The 21662-nt window shown below is 37.0% G+C and overlaps 1 protein-coding gene across 4 annotated transcripts in view; it reads right to left on the bottom strand.

Annotated features, from left to right (window-relative positions):
- LOC124711559 (lysine-specific histone demethylase 1A-like) overlaps positions 1 to 19527 on the bottom strand; it is an 83824-nt gene extending 64297 nt beyond the window's left edge. Inside the window, exons 1-5 of one of the 4 annotated variants that reach the window (XM_047241695.1) lie at positions 19484 to 19527; positions 17434 to 17750; positions 12166 to 12362; positions 9452 to 9649; positions 3510 to 3731 (exon numbers count right to left, since the gene is read on the bottom strand). In XM_047241695.1, coding sequence (XP_047097651.1) covers positions 3510 to 3731; positions 9452 to 9649; positions 12166 to 12362; positions 17434 to 17750; positions 19484 to 19512 — 963 coding nt within the window. In that variant the 5' untranslated portion in view covers positions 19513 to 19527. Of the gene's footprint in view, positions 1 to 3509; positions 3732 to 9451; positions 9650 to 12165; positions 12363 to 17433; positions 17751 to 19210; positions 19446 to 19483 lie in introns of those variants that run through there. The other 3 variants (XM_047241696.1, XM_047241698.1, XM_047241697.1) reach the window with 3 other exon arrangements.
- Between the last annotated feature and the right edge of the window lie 2135 nt (positions 19528 to 21662).

Here is a 21662-nt window from a genome sequence, read left to right as displayed (position 1 = left end):
ACACACTAGCAGCCTCATTGCACCTTTGTAATCCAGACCAGAATCCTTTATAGCAGCAAACATCAGCTTAGCATTTTGATAGGCTTCACATACACAAACATTGTGTGTGCCCCTTGCACTTAGAGGCACAACACATTTTCGCTGAAATTTAAAAAAGATGATAAACCTGCTTTGGTATTGGGATACTTTTCCTTGAATTCTACATATAGTTCTGATATGTTGCATAGCAACAGTCTTTTTTGCATCTGTACACGTACATTTCCCATTTTCACTGTTACATAGTCTTTTTTTCCAGGCATTATTCGGCTGTAGTCATTATTTTCATAAAACTCCGACACTAGCACCTTTGTTTCTGAACGCAATTGCTTGCCCTGAGCCTGCTGAAGTTGTGGAAGCACTCCTTGGGTTGTTTTTATTTTCCTAGCTTGCTTTACCATATATGTAGAAACATTGAATTCCTTAGTAGTGTAGTCAATAGACCAGCTGGAAGGTGAAAGGGTAAGAATAGCTACTTTTTTTCTGGTGTGTGGATATGGTACATTTTTCTTTCAAATCATGCAAAATTTTGTCCAAATCAGAGCATTTCTGGAATGATTTCTGTTCCTTTGGAGCAGATAGTTCTTCCTCTTCCACCATTAGTGCGTCAGCTTTTTTGTGTTTTAATTCCATTTGAGCTTCTTGTAGGTATCTTCTACCACAGCTTGGCCTGTCTCTTTTCCCAACTTTGTGTGTCTTCATGGGAGACAAACTCAGAGCAGTCACTGAAGTATTTAATTGCGCATCTGCTGTGGTTGTAGGTGGCTGATACTCTTCATCACTGTCATGTAAATTATCAGAACATTCTTCATTTTTTAGCAGTGTAACACACCTGGAACATAGCTTTTGTCCTGGTTTCATGTTAAGTCCCATGCAATGATTCACTTTCAATACTGATTTTATATCAATTTCCCTGAGGCCACACTTCACTGTCTTCCGAAATGGATCAAAACAACTTCTTTGTAGGAAAGAATACTTATCCAGAAACACTTTAATATGATGATATCAAACACTAAAGTTTCCTGGAACTGTACTTCTTGTGCCCACAGGGTGTATCCCGGATCTCCATAGCAACAAATCTTGGTCCGATTCATCCAGATCATACAGAACAAAGTGCATGCCACATTTTGTTCCATATGTTGTTTTATGACATTCAGATGCTTGTGCTCTGCGAATACTGCAACTTCTTTGAACAAAAGCATAACTAGTACACTGTTCTGCCTCCGTACTGATTTTTCACAACAGTACTGACCAGTCTGAACTAGAATCTGAAAAACATGAGTAACCTGTAATTGTTGCTTGTTTTCTTTGTTGTTCCTGCCTAACAAAGACTCATTCTGTCCCTGAAAACTACCATTGTTTAACTTTCTGTTGCCTAATGGTTCCCAACAATTGCTGCAGCTTTATCTGAAACAAGCTCTCTGCATCATCACTATTACTTGCTAAATCGTGTTAAACGAAATGTAACCAAATACATCTCTGTCAACTTTTATTGCACACAAATGGCTTGCAATAACAAGTTGAAATTTTGCCACATATTATATTATGATCTACTTATGCAGTGTTTGAAATTTGGCTTGGATATCACTTGTCCCTTTTGTGCTACCAGACTTAGAAAATCCATGTTTTTCAGGTAATTTTTCAAATTTTTGTATTTTTGTGTGCGTGTAACTGTTTGTGTGACTGATAAGGGCAAGATGAGTTCTGCGTGTGTTTAGGCCACATTAAGCTTACCACAAAAAATTTATAACCTTTTTGAGTGAATTATATTTGGCATAGAGGGCACCTACAATATGTACCTTTTAAAGTATTACATTTTTTAAATCACATTTTGGAATTTTTTATTTTCTCTCAGAAATATGTTGTTGGTGTTTTGATTCATAGAGTGTGTTCTCTAAGTGGATGTCACTGGGTTGTAAAAATTTCACTGGGTTGTGTGGAATAGTTCCAAAGTTATTAAGACCTGAAGTTGGGTCTGAAGATAGATTTCCAGATGCGGGTTGCAATTTCTGGGTCACGTCACCTTTCACATGCCATAATTCTGGAACTAATTGGTAAGGGAACTTAAAATTTTATACAAAAGTGTTCCACACTTGGAAGCATTGGTGTGCTAAATTTCAGCCAAATCTGAGACTATCAGCTGAAACATTTTCTCAAATTGGTTGAACTGACATGGAATGACCCATACGGCACATGTTGCCCAGCTCACCAAATGGAGACCCACCATGAGACCCTTTTCAAACTCTGTCAGTTGCTGATAATGCTATCTCACACCAGTATGCAGCATTTCTGTATCCTCCACTGTCATCACTCAACATCTGACACTGTTCATGTTAAGTTCTGCTGACGGTGTGTATGTGTATGAAGTTACATTAGCAACCAACCGTGTCCCTTTGAGTGCTTCACTTTTTTTGGCAGTGAGTGTATACATCACTGTTCCCTTTATTTTATTTTCTTCACATTACATCACTGTCTCTGGACTGAAGCTGTCACAGTACTTACAAGTATACTTTCTTTGACCTCCTACTCTCTATGACATCCCCCTGCCTTTCATCTTTGTCACCACTCAGTCCTTCAAAAAGCTCTTAATTTTATCAAATGATTTCCATCAGTTTGACAACAGCATTTTACAAATAGTTGTACCTAACAAAAGTTGCTAACTGTGGAAACGTAGTCTATCAAGAAGCATTCCATCACAAATCACATAAATGCTGCAGCTACACAAGTTACAGAAAATTAATACAAGAAGCTGTACGAAGATTCGTAGTAGTAGTAGTAGTAGTAGTAGTAACTCCAATGTTTGTCACATGTAAATTTTACAATAACAAGGTTTAACATATTTTATGTATATGTGTACCATACTGCTGAATGTCTTCCTAGAGCAGCAACTATATAAAAGAGAGCAGAAGTTAAAGAGAATGACTGCACATGAAAAAGATTAGGGTGGTGGGGTAGTTAACGTCCACCTAATTTAGGTTTCTTGTTGCTCCTAATTAATTATAGAAATATGTAAGGATGATTCCTTACATAATCTGCAGAGGACCATCTTTGTTCTTGTACAGCTCAGTTAGAACTCCATGTCCAATGACCTGCCCACAGGGACAAACTTTAACTAGCTTCACTCAACTATAACTAAAAAAAGCCCTGGAGAGAGGAACATTTTTTTTATTCTTGCTTTGTTTTGAAGCTTTTCATTTTACTGTTAGAACTACATGTACTCTAAAGCAATCCTTTTTTTATTTAACTTGAAACTGATTCTCTACAAGTAGTTACCATTATACATTACATCATGTAAATAAAAATAGCAGACATTTTTTTAAAATGTTTACAGAATTCTAAGACAATAATGAAAGAAAAATTGCTTAAGAAGGGAGGAGATGGCTAATTCAAGTAATAATGCAAAACACAACACACATTTTACAGTATTTCAGCTGATAAAGTTTAGCAGATTAGTTAGTAAATTTTATACTCACCATTTCATCTTTATCCTTAGGAACAGTGCACCCAGAAGATTCATACAATGGACATTTCTGTCGTATTTTGTGAAGTTCCATATTAATCTGCTTTGACAGTACTGTAACTGGATTCCCACCAAGCCCCGTCACCACCATAGCGCCTAGATCTGCAATATATGATGATTTCCGAAATGTTGCTATGCGTCCCCCAACTCTGTCTCGTGCCTCTAGTACCAACACCTAGAAAACCAATAAAAATCTATTCAACACTTTTTCTGAAGTCTGATTTGATTAAACTGAATGTTACAATCATGTGATCTAGGAGTCTCTGTGTGACTTGCTGTAGGAGGTAGAACCATTTTTAAAAAAATCACTTTCTGCAGAACTGGAAAAAGATGAAAATCTCAAATTTGGCAAGCTATTATTCCTGACCTTATAGAGCTACAACCCTGCAATTTGCCATACTGACAACTTTATGTGCACAATACAGAAATAGAACAATAGATCAGAATGCTCCTCTCTTGAAACATGTTAAAAACTACTTTTTCCCTTTTAACAACAGGTAGTGAGTGAAAGACACTGGAACCATGATCATTGCTCCATGCATTGTCTGTGAGCCTGTCTGAAAACTACGAGTTTCCTACAAATATATTTCCTGTGTCATCACCCATTAAAGTTACCAAAAATGCAAGTGTGCCAAATTTTGCTATGTTGTCCGCCTAAAAAAGAGGGGGGGGGGAGGGGGGACCATATTTTACCTATATTTGATACCATATGTCTTAAAACTGACATCACTGATTTTATAATAGTTACACCAATGAGAAGTGCATATCTCAAGCCCATCTCAAACACATAATTTGATTTTTTGTCATGTCACCTAAGGTGCAAAACTGGGCTTAAATTTTGGGCTTTTATCAACAGATGTAAATACCAACTGTTAATACAGTGAGGTAAGAAAAAGTTTCTAACAGATTTAAATGTAGTCTTTCAGTGACGTTAACAATTATAAAATAAGATGCCAATTTTAAAATGGTATTAAACAAACACTGTTCGAACAGGCCTTGAAGGCCCAATGGTACTGACTGGCCACCGTATCATCCTCAGCCCTTAGGCATCACTGGATGCAGATACGGAGGGACGCTACTTCCCAGTCAAGTGGCTCCTCAACTGACCTCACACGGGCTGAGTGCACCCCGCTTGCCAACAGCAATCGGCAGACCTGGAAGGGGACCCATCCAAGTGCTAGCCAATCTCGACAGCGATTAACTTCAATGATCTGATGGGAACCGGTGCTACCACTGAAAATGGTATTAAAGGTAAGCAAAATTTGGTATCTTGCATTTTTGGCAACTTTAGAAGCTGCTAAAAAATATAATTGTAAGACAGTTAATAACTCACTAATTTTCTGACAAGCAGACACACAATTAACTGACAAACAATCTTTTACTTAATACCCACTCCTTATATATTGATGGCAAAAAAATTTCTGTGACTGAATTTGTCAGCAAAGTCAGATTTTTTCGCATTATTTCCTGATCTTCATGTAAGTTGTTTCTGTGTTCTACGTTGAAAGTTGTGTCACGTTGGCAATGTCCAGGATTGTAGCTGTATAGATTAGCAACAGTACCTTCCTGAACTTGGAATTTTTTGGCACAATTTTCAAAGAAAGTGGTTCTTGTGAAAACAGCCTCAGTACATGCATCATATTACAGATGGAGCTTAAACTCAGGAGAAGTACCTTAGCTACATTCTGTGCAAACCATAACAAAACCGAAGATGGTTGAGATAGGGTATCTTGACAACATGAACTGACTCCCATAAAAGACTCATCTACATCACATTTCTGTTGCAGAAACAGAGAATCAATTAAAAATAGGTTAAGAATTGTATGTTATTCTTTGCTCTTGTACTGATTATCACTTAACACATACTTCATTTATTTATTTTGTATGCAGCTGCTACAAACTATTTACTAATATGTAACTTAATTCTCTTACTATATCATAAAGTTATTTTACTGATGCCATATCTAAAGCTGGGACAACTAACTTCAGCGTTCCAAACTCCATTAATACATCACAATATTCAGATCACAAAGAGGTTCAATTACTGTCTTAAAAAGCATAGCTCATCCACAGATTTACTTTTTGACATTTCATTTTCCAGGGTCAAAGCAATAAAAATCCATTACCTTACTTCAGAGGCTTCTTATGCCTTTATGAAATGCACTTAACGCATGTGTATTAATAGCTCTCATCTCATTCAAGTTTATGTGCTTTGTTTTGTGGTATTTCTCTCAGTTGTGGACATAATTCTGTAGCTCTGTCATTTGGAAACTTAAGCCTTAAAAATAGTCTAGTGAAAGAAAGACAGTGCCACAAAGTAGACAAATCAAGAATTTGGTAAACAAATGTTGGTGGTGAACATTCCGAGAGGTCACATATAACTCAAGAAACAATGGAGCAGATGTAGAATAAGACTGCACAAAGCATATCTGAATCTATCAGAAAACTGAGCAGGACACTAGATATTCCACAACACACACTTTCGAAAACCCTGTGATACAGAACGAAGAAATTGCATACAACAACCATATTCAGTACAAGCTAGAAATGGCGAGTTCACAGTCCAACAGGCTACATGTTACATGATCTGTTACAGGCTCTGGAAAATAGCACCTGTACCGTTCAGAGATGAAATGTGAATGTGTGATCAGAGACAACCAGGACCACTGTCTCTGGACCCTTTAGGTTTGAAAAGTAAACAATTACTGGAGACATACCTTGATACATCGCAAATCTTTCTGGAGCCATAGGTTCTTCTTCCCCCCCCCCCCCCCAGCAGCATGAATCATCACCCAATTTTACTTTTACTTCAATTATCTGTAATTTCCAGGATACAGCATTTCTTGGTGGATGGATTGGATGTCATTCTCAGAGTCTTTGGGCCCCTCATTCCTCAGATTTGACCCTCTTTAATTGCTTTGTTTGGAGGTTTATCAAGGCTGAAGTGCACGAGATGAAGATCAACAGCATAACCCAATTTTAACAATGAATTAGAGACACAGTTGATAAAATCTCCCCTCATACGTTGAACAGAGTGTATTGGTCTGTAGAAGAGTGCTTGTGCTTGACTTGGATGGTAGTCACATTAAGTTCAACAAATCTGAGATTCTATTACAATAATGTTACAATGAATATCAGAGATATATCATAAATTCGCATTTCCACAGAAATGTTTCACCCTGCACTGGACATCACAACACTACCAAAAACACAGCAATAAGATTGCACTGAATGCTATAGGCAGTTATCTGTGCAAGTATCCTCTCATAAGAGGTTTCCAGATGTAAACTACATTGTGTGTGATACAAATGAGCGATGGAAGATTTCACTCTTGCATGTCCATGCTGGGTTTCCCAGCTGTGTGTCTGAGCTCTGCAACTGCACAGTAAACAGGAGCTTCATCCACAGCTTGTTATACTGATCAAAAATGCTGCCTGTATAAAAAATTGCCACTTTATATTAATTACTCAAGGAGTCCTAGACCAGTTCTAAGAATCTTTCCCCAAGAACATTACAATACAGTTATTACTACCGACTTTTTTTTTCATGGTAGCTAATTATAAGGCTCCAAGATGTCTAGGCAGAAGAGTACCGAAACTAACTTTAATGCACGTGCCAGACACATTAGCATCAGAAAGGATAAAAGGGCTTTGTAGCTGAGCTACTACTTCCAGGTTGTCCAGCAATTTTCTAAAAATAAAAAGTCCCCATGTTTTTCAGGCCAATTTTTGATTTTTTCAGGGTCATACTGTGCTTAGTATCTAACCAATTTTGAGCATGGTTTTTGAACAAATAAATTGCAGGAAAATCGGAATGAGACTAGGTTGCAAAGGAAATAACATAACTGATAAGCATTTACATTATGAGCCATCAGCATGAAAACAAAGAACATAACCTACTATTTCAGTAAAAAAGTACACTGCTTACAAAGAGACTTAAGAATAAAATTCAAATATACTTTGAACAAAACGATTATGCACGGAATAGTAATAGACTAGTCTGATAAGGATACGCACATGAACATTAAGTGAAGTCACAAGCAGGTAGTTTTTAGTGATAGATCCACTACTTCAACCTGAAAAGCCTCTTTCTCAGTACTTTCCATGAGTTTTGTTTTCATACTTTGTAGTGTTCTTAGCTATTCTCTACTCTCTTTCTACTCTCTCTTATTTTATTTTGAGGACTTCTCAATTGCCCTTTTGTCTGTTATTGTTTCACTGTACCTACCATGTGCATTTCGGAAGTTATGTATTAACAGCTTTGCGATAGTTACAGATAAAACTCCAACCCCCAACCCCCCCCCCCCCCCCTCCACCATGATTTGGACTGCATCATGAACAGCTATGAGAGAGGCTTCAAATTTCTGACAAGAACAGAGTTGCAAGAGAAACTTCTTTACACTGTATATAAGCAATATGTCCCAAAATCCAAAAACACAGGACTCTCTGAATTACCCTCGACTCTGAGCTTGCTTTTCAGCTCTCTTAGGAAAGTGTTATTAACATAAGGGCCATTCGTGGACACCTGAACAACTTGCCTTTTCAAATGTACTTTATGTTGGGATGCACCTCCTTCAAATCCAACTAAATCTTTTGCAGCACTTTCCTCACAAACACTGCACTGCATTTACTGTCTGGGAACACACCTGGTAAGAGATTAACAAGCTGCCAATGTCCCAGGAAGAAAATTGTCTCACAGCAGTCAACAGACAAAAATGGATCTCTTCCATCAATATAGCAACCCTCTGCATGTAATCTAGCATCATCAGCTGTCAGCCAGAAGTTCCTGCAGTAGGTGCTCTATGTGGTTACCTCAGGGCAGGATCTGGTTGCTGGGACACACCACAACTGCACGATGCACTCCATGACTGTTCCACAGCAGACTAAATATACAGAGAGGCTAGTTAGAAGTACTACTTCTCTTCACTGAAACTGATAATTTCTCGTGACCCACACTATTTTATTTCTGCCTTATGAGCAACTTTCATCCCACTCCCTACATCTCTCCTTGGCTGAATCCAAAGGAAGGTGATAAAATCTTCCTTGTGCATGCGTATTTGAAAGTAGCTTATGGTGACTAAGAACCGTAGCAGCATTTGGAGGATAGGAATGGCGTAAAGAGTCACCTGTCACCCCACTCCCCCTCCCCCAAATCCCTAGCCATCTACGTCCAAATTCGTAATTTCATAATTTACTATTGCTATATCAAGCCTAAAATGATTTGACACTATGTAGAAGCTTTTGAAATGTGGTGCTACAGAAGAATGCTGAAGAATAGATAGGTAGATCACGTAACTTAGAAGGAGGCATTGAATAGAATTGGGGAGAAGAGAAATTTGTGGCACAACTTGACTAGAAGAAGGGATCGGTTGGTAGGACATGTTCTGAAGCATCAAGGGATCACCAATTTAGTATTTGAGGGCAGCGTGGAGGGTAAAAATTGTAGAGGGAGACCAAAAGATGAATACACTAAGCAGATTCAGAAGGATGTATGTTGCAGTAGGTACTGGGAGATGAAGAAGCTTGCACAGGATAGAATAGCATGGAGAGCTGCATCAAACCAGACTCTGGACCTGAAGACCACAACAACAACAACAACAACAACCATTTGCAAAAAGGTCTTACATGAACATATAACATATTATATATATAACATATTATCACTTTTCTGATTTATCAGTTCCGATTTCTATTTTTTCATAATCTGAAACTAATAAAACCAAAATAATCAGAGTTTTGTGTTTCCGACCATAAAAATTTTACATTCTTAATGGGAAATATTCAGACAAACATTTATATGGTACCAGAAGGCTTCCTGCAATTATACACCTTGGCAAACTCACATTTGCATTATAATTTTTAGTAAATTAAAGACTGGAACAGTAACCAACTGCACCTCCATTCCAAATTGCTGCAGCTGTTGGGCAGCAGCTAGGCCAGCTATTCCAGCACCAATGACAATGATTTTGCCCAGTTTCTTTGCAGGCAATGGGCGCAGCCGCTTAAAGATTCCAAAGTTGATGAAACCGTGCCTTTCCAGGAATGCATGTACCCGAGCTACAAGAGGTCCATCACTATTGTACGGTGGCTCCATCTGTAAAAATGTATTACGTTGACAAAAAATAATTTGAAATACCTGCATATAAAAAATTCAATGTTGAATATTTTCAGTGATTTCTGAAGCAGAAATGGTAAAAGGTATTAAATGTTTAAATATCACACAATGTTACTGTCATTTATCATTACATATTGGAAAATGGTTCACTACTGCAACCAACTAAAGAATTATAGTGTTGCAGATATATAATGAAGTGTACACAGGATATGTACAGTGAATGATTAGCTGACTGAAGAGAGAGATGAGGAATTATATGGAGACCACAAGCCAAGTCAAAATACTGCACAGAAGTATATATGAATGCTTTGTATTTTTTTTGAAAAGAACAAATCAATTATAACTTACAAAACCAGTGTCATTATTTCAGTACTTCTGTAGGACTCTTGAGTGTGATATGAAAACAGAAATTGGAAGACAATAATTAGACAAGACTGCAAACACAAGGCAGTAATTCATTAAAAATTTCTGGGAAATTATGCAAATATCCTACAAATGAAGTAGCTTACAAGACACTTATATGGATCATTCTTGAGTTTTGCTAGTCTGTCTGGAACACACGGGAGCCAGATGAACTGGAAACACAGCCAGTACTTAATGCCTCCTTCTGACATCAATTGCAGCTCTCCAATTAAAGAGTGAAGGCTGGCCTAACATGCCGTAATTTTTCAAATTTACACTTACCTGAATCAATGGATGTGGCACAAATTCCCCATGTGGACCCCAATTTATAAGTATCCCACTAAATTCACCTTCAAGTTCTTTTACCTCTTTCACATTTCTTACTAACACCTCCCGCACAGCTGTGGTATAGTCAAACACCTTAATAATGGAATGATGTGGACATTCTGGTAGAATATAAACACATTTGGATTAAAGAAGACCACTTATCAAAAAGCAGAAGTGTCGAGTCAGCGACAGACACACACAAAAAGAAAGAAAACTTGATAGCTTTTGGCACTACGCTGTAGCCAAACTACACTGTAGGTGTACAAATATATACTTCATCTGCTCACTGAAATGCATCAGTCAAGACAAGAAAAACTAAAGTGTGAAAATGTTGAAAGGGAACTGGGATCATCTTAGTCAACAAGGTGGAGTGCAGCACAACATGCCACTGTGGAGTCACAAATCCTGCTGTCCAGTTGGCACGGCTGCACACACTAATGATGCAAATTATGGAGATGGGGGCTGCTTTATCTATGTCCTGCAAATTTTAGTTTTTAGGATATGATACAGTCTGAGACTCACCAAATTATTTCTATCAAAAGTGTACACTTTCTAACAATTCTTCAATGATTCTTTCATTTGTGTATGTATACTGTACAATACAGGTCAGATTTTTATGTGGAGGCTGCTGATTTTATTACATTCTATTCTGACAAATAATTGTATGTATGGACAGTATGATTCCCCCCCCCCCCCCCCCCAAAAAAATTTGTTCCATTCTTTTTTAATTCAGCCAACTCACATATCCACCCCAACATTTTCAGCTGTTGAAAGAAGTCTTTGAAAGTCAGTAATTCATTGTGTGATAATTTTGAAGGCTCTAGGCAGGGTTAACAGAAGCTTCATTTGTACAGAACAACTCATTTCCTGCTACAATCATAATTTGTGCGCCCTTCTAGAACTCTTATTACTTTTTGTATGTTGTACAACAACTCATCTAGTCATATTTAAGAAATTACAAAACCACTGGGGATGCTCTTTATTGATAGGTTGCCACCTTCTGCTAAAGTGTGAGTCCATGTGTGTCTATCTCTGTATATGGACTTTTCAGAAAAAATCTTCAACACATCTACTTGTTTCACATCTGCTCTGCCTGGAACAAATTAATGCAAGGAATCAAGGTCTACACCAGTTTTTATTTTGAATGTTTCTTCAATAACCTTTGAGATTCATAGTGAATTCAGTATTTTACAAATTCATGAAATCACTTACATTATAAGAAGTCAGAATGTAATTAGATAGCACAAAGCTGTAGCAGTATAGCAACTTAAGACTAACAGATTCTACTCATGAGCAGCACAAAAAAATATCAACACTTTGTAACGTCATACTGATATTTGGAGTAAAAACTGTTGCCTGCTGTAAATTCCAATGTGACAGCTTACAGCAGAGCATAAAAACATCATACTGTGATTTTCTTTCCTGCCCCTGCCACAACTTTATCTATAAGGCCACCTTAATATAAGGTCAGTGGAAACATAAAACACTGCAAAGGATTTGGAGATAACAACAAATTTATGTATGTACTAATGCTCTTGCAATTCTTCATGATTCAGCAATTGGTAAGGAGATGTAGATTTTACTTAAGACAGCATTAATATTTTTTTCTCTTTCTGATTTTGCAGTCTTGGTAAGAAAAAAATTACAAATCAATCAATTAATATTAAAGTTTAACAGAGTTTAAAGGTTTCAAGGCTCAAACATGGAAACAACTTATTTACTGACATGAACAGATCAGAAAAGTTTATTCAATAAACTTCACTTACCATTGGTAGAGCATTTTCCAGAAGTAGCTGCTGCTTAGGATTTTCGAGCCAAAGCTGCAGCAAGCGATTTCGAATGTGAAGAAAAACTTTTTGTGTTTGTGGAGGACCTTGAGCTACATCCGGGAAGCAGGATGCTTCATTTGCTGTCAGTTTGTCAAATGGCAAGCGACTCTGGAATGCTGCGCCTTCCAATCCTGCTGCATTAATCGTTTGGTTAATCAAATTGATCAAAGAGATAAAAACTGATAATGTGATGCAGTGCATGAAGTTATTTCCAATACAATAAAAACTAATTACACATCTGAAAATAATTATAAAACAAGTTATAAATAAATATTTACGTGCATGGAGTTATTTCCAGGACAATGAAAACTAATTACACATCTGAAAATAATTATAAAATAAGTTATAAATAAATATTTATGTATGGGAAAATCCTCCACTCAGAAATTTATGAAATAGGGGCTATTATGCCTAACATGTTCGTCAACTCAAATCAAAGAGAAGTCAACTGAAATCAAAACAAATAATGATAAAGAGCAATCAGAATGAAAGATAAGCCACTCTGAGGACAATTCAGAAACAATAAAAAGTACACGATTGCTTTTGAAATACACTTCAAGACAGAAGGAAGAGAGATTTAGAGTTAATGTCCCATTGAAGACAATTAGGCATTGGCTAAGCTTTTCTTCCTGTCATGTCCTTTCACCAGGTGTGCTAATCCAGTAAGGTGCACTCTGTCAAGCTTGAACAAATTACAAAAGGAATACTGACAGATTGAAGCTTTGCACTATGCCAAGAGGGATGCTCAGGTGCTAGAACATGTCATGAATCCAAAGATCTGTGTTCGAATGTGTCTAGCAAAGTTTTGCTGTGAGATTGTTTCATACCAGAAAGCGCTGTTCTCAGAGTGCTAGTATTCTTCCATTACTATGATACTGCAGTGCCTGTGCTGTTAAGAAGAATGATGCAATGTTCCTTTGGACACGAATGCATGTCTGAAGGAAGAGGCACTGCAGCAATTACAGCTGTCATTAAATAATGAAATGTAGTCACAGTTGCGAATATTAACAACCGCCAGCTGTATAATGGAAGACCAACAATGAAAATTCACACTTATCATATTTACATCTACATCTATACTCCGCAAGCCACCCAACGGTGTGTGGTGGAGAGCACTTTACATGCCACTGTCATTACCTCCCTTTTCTGTTCCAGTCGCGTATGGTTCTCAGGAAGAACGACTGTCTAAAAGCCTCCGCGCGCTCGAATCTCTCTAATTTTACATTCGTGATCTCCTCGGGAGGTATAAGTAGGGGGAAGAAATATATTCGATACCTCATCCAGAAACGCACCATCTCGAAACCTGGACAGCAAGCTACACCGCGATGCAGAGCGCCTCTCTTGCAGAGTCTGCCACTTGAGTTTGCTAAACATCTCCGTAATGCTATCACGCTTACCAAATAACCCTGTGACGAAATGCGCCGCTCTTCTTTGGATCTTCTCTATCTCCTCCGTCAACCCGACCTGGTACGGATCCCACACTGATGAGCAATACTCAAGTATAGGTCGAACGAGTGTTTTGTAAGCCACCTCCTTTGTTGATGGACTACATTTTCTAAGGACTCTCTCAATGAATCTCAACCTGGTACCCGCCTTACCAACAATTAATTTTATATGATCATTCCACTTCAAATCGTTCCGCACGCATATTCCCAGATATTTTACAGAAGTAACTGCAACCAGTGTTTGTTCCGCTATCATGTAATCATACAATAAAGGATCCTTCTTTCTATATATTCGCAATACATTACATTTGTCTATGTTAAGGGTCAGTTGCCACTCCCTGCACCAAGTGCCTATACGCTGCAGATCTGCCTGCATTTCGCATTTATCCAACAATACAAACTATGCATGCCATGGCCAAAGGAACACTGCATCATTCCTCTTAACAACGCAGGCACTGCAGTATTGTGTTCATCCACCTATACTAGGCAGTGACTTCCTCCTCTGTATACGAATTACATGATGTGTATACAAGTACAGGCTGCGATGCAGGAATTATGCCACATGGAAGCCATGGGTCATGCACGGATAGCCAAAACAGTTAAGGCAGTCACTCACATAAAGAGAGAAATTCGGGTTTGAGTACTAGTCTGGCACAAATTTTCATTGTTGTCATTCCATTATACAGCTAATGTTCGTCAATATTCACGTTTTCAAATAAATTTCATGTCTTGTATTACTGCTTACATACTGCAAATACCAACGAAAATGATCAATTTCATACAGTTAAGCTGCACTTATGAAGTACAGCAATGGATACCACCACAACTCCACCTTCATAAAAGTTATCTGAGAGCGAGTCTTGGCATCGTAGATTCGTCAAGTCGTAAACCGATACATGTTTACAGAAAATATGTTCATACTAAAACTCACAGAGAGATTGACGGAGTTTTCATAACATTTTAATTTACAGTGAATTGTAAAAGTTACATGACATTTTCATAATGCACCTTTATTCATGTTGATATGCTCCTTTCTGGAAACAAGTTGCACATGTATCAAATATAAAAGCAATTGTACCACACTTTGTTTATGACAATGATGTAGCACTCTCACACTGTAGTCCAAACCAAAATTCTGATTAATATAATCACGCCTTCCCAACCTCTGTGCAATTAAAATGGAGTTTTCTATGTAAGTGAGCTCTATGATGCCTGATCATTGCATGTTACCTAAATCAGTCAATCTGAATTCAAGTGCTATAATAGTCTACTACGGACAAAACTAAAACAAAAGCTGTCAAAAGATCCACAAAATTGAAAATCCCCATATTACAGACAAATAATTATCCATAATAGATTATGCCCTCAATGCCACACTGAAAAAGAGACTAAGAAATAAAAAGGATGGAAGACTTGGATGAGAAGGCCATTTGACACAGCACTGATTCAGGCTAAACAAATGATGGGACAGGAATTTGACTGTGTCACTTTCAAGGACAACATCCTGCCTGTCGTCGTAAGAGAGAACGGAAACGGCAGCAAGTGTAATTTTGGGTAGTCACATGTGGATTTCAATATCAGTCCTCAGAATGAGATTTCATCATCGCAATCATAGCCTCATGCTGCTCGCTAACAACCATGGAAAAGTCCAAGCTTTCACTCAGGGCATTGCTACATAGACAGCGATTATGAACTATGGATCACTACCTTACCTACTCCATCAGAAGCAAATCAGTGGTGAAAATTATGTGCAATTACTTTCCAAACTTTTCTGATGTTTGTAACATGATTAAGAAGCTAGTTTGAAATATACTTTTAATAACAGAACAATATGAATGCAGGTTGCTTTCCAATATACTTCTCATTTTTAGGCCTATCTGTTTCTCTCTTTTTTATACACACACACACACACACACACACACACACACACACATATATATTAGTGTCTATTTGATGTCATTTGCTATTGCTCTCCGAATGTTCCTCTCCAGACCCACCCGGTGTCACTCCAGATGAAATGTTGGAATGATTTCTTTTACAGACCCATTGTCAACACCATCTGCAATCTATTGTCATGTTATGAGGCCTCAAAACTAGACTCCTTACAAAGGTTGGTGTTTTTCAAAAGCAACAACATGAGGTCTGTGACTCTTGTTGGCAAATGGTCATCCGCATTGTAAGACTAATCTTGACGAGTTGAAATTCACAGGAAAGCAGAAAAAATACTTGAACAAGAAAAACAAATATGGTATATTATTTGTTACCTTGTTTTTGAACATGAACAGTACCTGTTCTGTTTGTAAATATTTAGAGGAAAACTCGAGGTTCAAACTATTAGGTAATGGACAAAGCTAGTAGTGGTATTCCAGGGCGATGAAAACAACCAGGAACCTCACATGTACTGCATTCTCACAACAAATGGGATCAGTGATTGTCATGTGTGGTAACAAAGAGGAGGTTAATATATAATAGTCATTAATCACTTATTTTTATGCCATAGCTTGTCACAACCTTAATTTAGGAAGTGTGAAGTTTTCTCTTCCATCATTTAACTTGGATCACTTCTCACACCATTCAGTTAAGAGTTAAATAAAATAAACATTAATTATAACCAAACGTTTTATTCCAGTATTATAAATGTAAATAGTACCACTAAAGTGAGACTTTTATCATCAAAGAAATACCTAAAATATCCAATATACAATAAGAAGCACAATTAAGATACAAAAGCCTTATTAATTTTGTTTTCTTAAGTGACAGCCCAAGCGATTATAATTATTTTGAAGGGGGGGGGGGGGGGGGGGGAAAGGTATTAAGGATATCCCTTTCCTTTTATGTAATATTCAATATAATGCTCAATCACACTTTTTACAAAATATAATACAATGATGCAAGTACAAATTTCTTATTATCTTGATTGTTTTAGTTACTTATTTTTAAAATTGTAATAGTAGGCTATTTAAATATAACCACCAGCTTAACATCATTTGGATGTCAAATAAATAAATGGAAACTTATTTTCAGAAGGGTTACAAATGTCAATCTGTCCTACCACTATGTTAACAATTACAATCCTACCAAACTTTGAAGTGCCATAAAATGGAAACAGAGAGAGATAAAATGTAAAAATTTCATTAATTACCTTTCTTCATGTGGAGAACAAACAAGGCAAGTTTGATTCAAATCTGAAATAGTGGGTGACACAGCCTGGATGTCCTGACAATTATTTTAAAATAAAATATATAATACACACACATTTATCATGATGACTGATGTCCCTAGTTCTGAATCAGCAGTAGATGGAGGACTAAATTGATAGCATTTTGTCAGTCACTGGCAACTTTAGCTATCAAAATGGTGAATGCAATAGCTTTGCAGCCAACATCATTGAATGCTATTTTATATTGGTGTTATGTAGTTTGTAGCAATAAATATGGTAAATACCATTACATACAGTGGTCCATGAAAAATTTTGTTAACATGAAAGATTTGAGTGTCTGCAAGGGTAGTGTTTTGCAGGTCCTTGCTAAGAAGCACAAAATTAAGTTGTGTTATTTGCACTTCATGAGATAAGAGAATTCTTTCCTTTGCTCAGCAACAGTCCTCTCACTGTAACAACCTATTTGAAGACAATGCTTCCTCTCACACACACACACACACACACACACACACACACACACAGACAGACAGACAGAGAGAGAGAGAGAGAGAGAGAGAGAGAGAGAGAGAGAGAATGTAAGTTTTTGCAAGAAAGCTTTACCTGTAGGGTCATCTAATTCCGAATCCATTTCCATTTCTTCCTCTTTCACTTCTTTCACTGACTGACCACCCTGTGAAGGTGTTGCATTTGGTGCTGCTTCAGCAGTTGCAGAGCCCCCGGTCTTCTTCTTAAATGTCGCACCGGAGGTATCTGTTATTACAGGCTTACTGTCTAATGCAGCACTAACTTTGTGCTTTTCTGGAGTATCAGGAACCTCCTCTTCCTCCACTAACTGTCCATATTTCTCTTCCATTTCATGAATTTCAACTTTCGTTTTTTTTCGACGACTCATGGTGCCCTTTGATTGATCACACTTCCTACAAAAAAGTTAGTACTTCAAAAAGGTTGTAAGGAATTGTTCCTACCCCCCCCCCCCAAAAAAAAAAAAAAATTAATAAATAATGCAAGCCTAGCCTAAAGGCATACATGAAGCAATGTTGAAAATAATCTAAGAGGTGCTGTTTCACCACCATTTTATTTATACAGGAATACTGACAGTCATAATTATTGGCATTTTTATTCATTTGACATGTCTATTCAGAGCCCAAAAATCCATATAAGTTTGTATAAAAGGATCCAAACCAACGGAAAATGGCATAAAGGTCTTGTCACAAGGTGTGAAAGAAAAAATTATCAGCTTTTATCTCATTGGTCAATTGAAACATAATAATAGCATCCCAGATGTATCCAGAACCATCAGCTCATTAAATTGTATCAGTAGTTGGCTGATGTAAACAGTTTTTGATTCTGTTAAGTGTTAATGAATAGTTGGCATTTAGGCCAATATGAATTATGAAAAGACAGTCACACAGAGTCATTTAGGTAATATCTAGATCACAAAAGCTAAAAATCAAGTTTGAAATTAGATTCTGTTATCACCCAAACAGGTTCCGTTGCCAACCACATTGCCATCTCTCCTTAATCTATGGATGATGACATAATGAGAATATGAACTAAATTGTAGATAACGAAACAGTTAATGAATAAAGTATGAAGCCGTAAATGAATACTAAAATACCTACATAAAGAAGCGTTTAATCACCAATGTCCTACATTGAAGATATATTTCCTATTTAGCACTTTTCTTTCTAAATGGTAACATCATTACAAAACGTGTCGATTTCCAGGGAATTAATTGTACATCTACAGTTTTGCAGTAGCTTATGATGATCTATAAGGTCTTTATGAAGGCACTGTTCTGACATAATCGAAAGCAAACTCCTTTGAGGATTTCAATCAAACAATGAATATTCCAATTCTGCACAAAACACAGCATCGGATGTAATGTTGGAGCATAAATTAAAGTTAGAAAAAAAAAAGTCTTCACGAAGGATCGTTCTATCCACAGGAGACGCAGAAATTCCTTGTCTTAATTTTTATACATAGATTTGTTTTGGTTCCTTCCTACTTCATTTTCCCCAAAACAAATATGTAAACAATACAGCTTTATTCTGTATCTGTAGCACGTACGTATAACGAAATTAATTTTGATTCCATTTCCTTCTTTGTTATAGCAATAAGCACCTCCAGCAACCCCTATGATGGGCCTTTCGCTTCATTTCACAATGCATATCTATCGCATATAAAAAAAGGTTTCTGTACATCCAATTTATTTTTTAATTGCATTCGGCGTATTCGAAAAAACCAACTGATCGTTAAAATGTCCCAGCACAGCATAGAATACAATCATAAATGACATTTATTTTTTTATTGTTATTATCCTGACCCTTTACCACTAATTCACATCACAATAATAGATATTTTTTTTTCTCAGTACCGGCGCATGCTTGCTATCTCAGCAGCTTCCAGCAAATGAGATATCAGCAGCTATGCCATTTAGCGTATATCTGTCAGTGATAAATTTGTCATTCTTTATCTTACCAAAAATCCAAACGTCGCTCCCAACAGACGCTCTTCAAAGCATTTGTTCAAAGACGATACAACTATTGGCGTACTGTCAGTGAGCGTGAAATATGCTTTCAAGGTTTCATTAAATCTAAAATATTACAGAACAAATCTTTCACGAACTTGCGTTAACTTTTTATCTTACATGAACGAAATTACAGCGTACAACTTCATCCAATGACCAGCAGTCTTCAAACTAAATACTGTCGGATACGTCAGCTTTCACAGATCAAACATCAGTTCGGGTTCAAGAACCCCCAATAGGTTCTATTGCTAAATGCGTTCTTCAGCAATTCAGAACTTCCAATAGCCTAACATATGTCTACAGAAGATTTCTTAAGCTGCACCTGGCTCAAAAGTGAACATCATCTCCTCATCTTCTCACCACACCATACACCACTTGCACTTCATTAAATAAAATATCCGGAATTCTAGTGTTTATAAATTTTTTCACATATACTAAAAGTCGACCAAGAAATAATAATTTCGTTGAGTCTTGTGTAGGCCTATAATCAGCTATGCATAATCACTTCTCCAAAAACCAGTTTAGTTTTAGTTATGTCATGTTCCGTAGATCATTTTCCCGATACTTTTATAGATATGATGTGGAACAACTAAAATTACAAGATATATATACATACATGAATAGTGCTAATATTAATATTACTGAAATTTTTAGTTCTACAAATGCAACTACATTTAGAGCTACATTTTGTTTACCAGTTCTGAAACAGAAACTCGTCCATGGAATATAAGGAGTTGTCCAAAAGGAACGATTTTAAGCCAGATTTAAAACTTGATCTGCTACCTGCCAGACACTTTATGTTTTGTTGCTGAATAATGTACTCCTTTTTGAGCAACTGACAGCGTCAATAACAGATAGGAAAGGTCATGTTTCCCTCTATTGTTGTACGTATGAACATCATGAACATCACTGTTCTTCGCGAATTGAGATGGATTATTTGTAACGAATTTCATTTGCGAATATATGTACTCTGATGGTGCAGTAAAAATACCAAACTCCTTAAAAAGGTTCCTACATTACGTTCTTGGGTGAACACTACTAATTATTCTCACTGCTCTCTTTTGTGCAATCAATACTTTATGTCTAAGTGGTGAGTTAGTCCAGAAACTTTTCCATAAGACATTTTTGAGTGGAAATATGCAAAGTACGTTAGGAGGCTGATCTGTTTATTACCAAGATTAGCAACTATACGAAGAGCGAAAGAAGCTGAGCTTAGTTGTTTGAGTAGCTCAGTAATATGCTTCTTCCAGTTCAAGTTTTCATCAATGTGAACACCCAAAAATTTGGAGAAATCTACCCAGCTAACTGAGCTCTGTTCATATGCTACATCAATTGTCGATATGACTCTGTTCGGTGTACAGAACTGGATGTAGTGAGTTCTTTCAAAATTAAGGGAGAGTCCATTTTCTGAGAAACACTTAATAATTCTTTGAAAGACATCCTTAACAATATCGTCAGCTGCTTTTTCTAAAATGGGATTTATTATAACACTCGTGTCATCTGCAAAAAGTACTAATTCCGCTTGCTAAACGTTAAGTGGGAGGTCATTCACATGAATAAGGAACAGCAGAGGACCTAAAATTGAACCCTGTGGGACTCCCTTTGTGATAACTCCCCATTCACTAGAATTTACCACCCTCCCAACATAATTTGTGCTTTTCAACACAACGTTTTCCTTTCTGTTCATTAAGTACGATTCAAACCAGCTGTGTGTATATCCTTCAGTTCCATAAAACCTGAGAGAGTGTGACATGATCCACACAGTCAAATGCCTTGGGGAGATCATAAAAAATACCAATTGGTGATAATTTGTTATTTAGGGCTTGTTCTATTTGATGGATAAATGTGTAGATAGCATTATCAGACGAGTAACCCTTCAGGAATCCTAACTGTGACATGCTGAGTAAATTATTTTCACTTAAATGTGAGACTACTCTTGAATACATAACTCTTCGAATATTTTTGAAAATGAAGTTAGCAATGAGACTGGTCTATAATTATTTAAGTCACTCTTGTCCCCTTTCTCATGAAGAGATTTAACAATTGCGTATTTCAATCCGTCTGGAAAAAATTCCCTGTGCCGGCAAAGCATTACATATATCGTTAAGGACTCCACTTATTAAATTAGAACAACACTTCAAAATTCTGTTAGAGACTCCATCAACACCACATGGCTCTTGTTTTTCAGTATATTTATAATGCCCTTAATTTCAGTGAGGAATGTTGGTGCTATTCCTACAGGCCTGAAGTCTTAGGGAATGACATTTGTAACATATTTTTTTGCGTCTTCAACTGAACC

This window comes from Schistocerca piceifrons, chromosome 8 (assembly GCF_021461385.2).
Source record: "Schistocerca piceifrons isolate TAMUIC-IGC-003096 chromosome 8, iqSchPice1.1, whole genome shotgun sequence".
NCBI classification, from domain to species: domain Eukaryota; kingdom Metazoa; phylum Arthropoda; class Insecta; order Orthoptera; family Acrididae; genus Schistocerca; species Schistocerca piceifrons.
The sequence above is the reverse complement of the archived record's forward strand: the minus strand, read 5'-3'. Positions and strand labels throughout refer to the sequence as shown.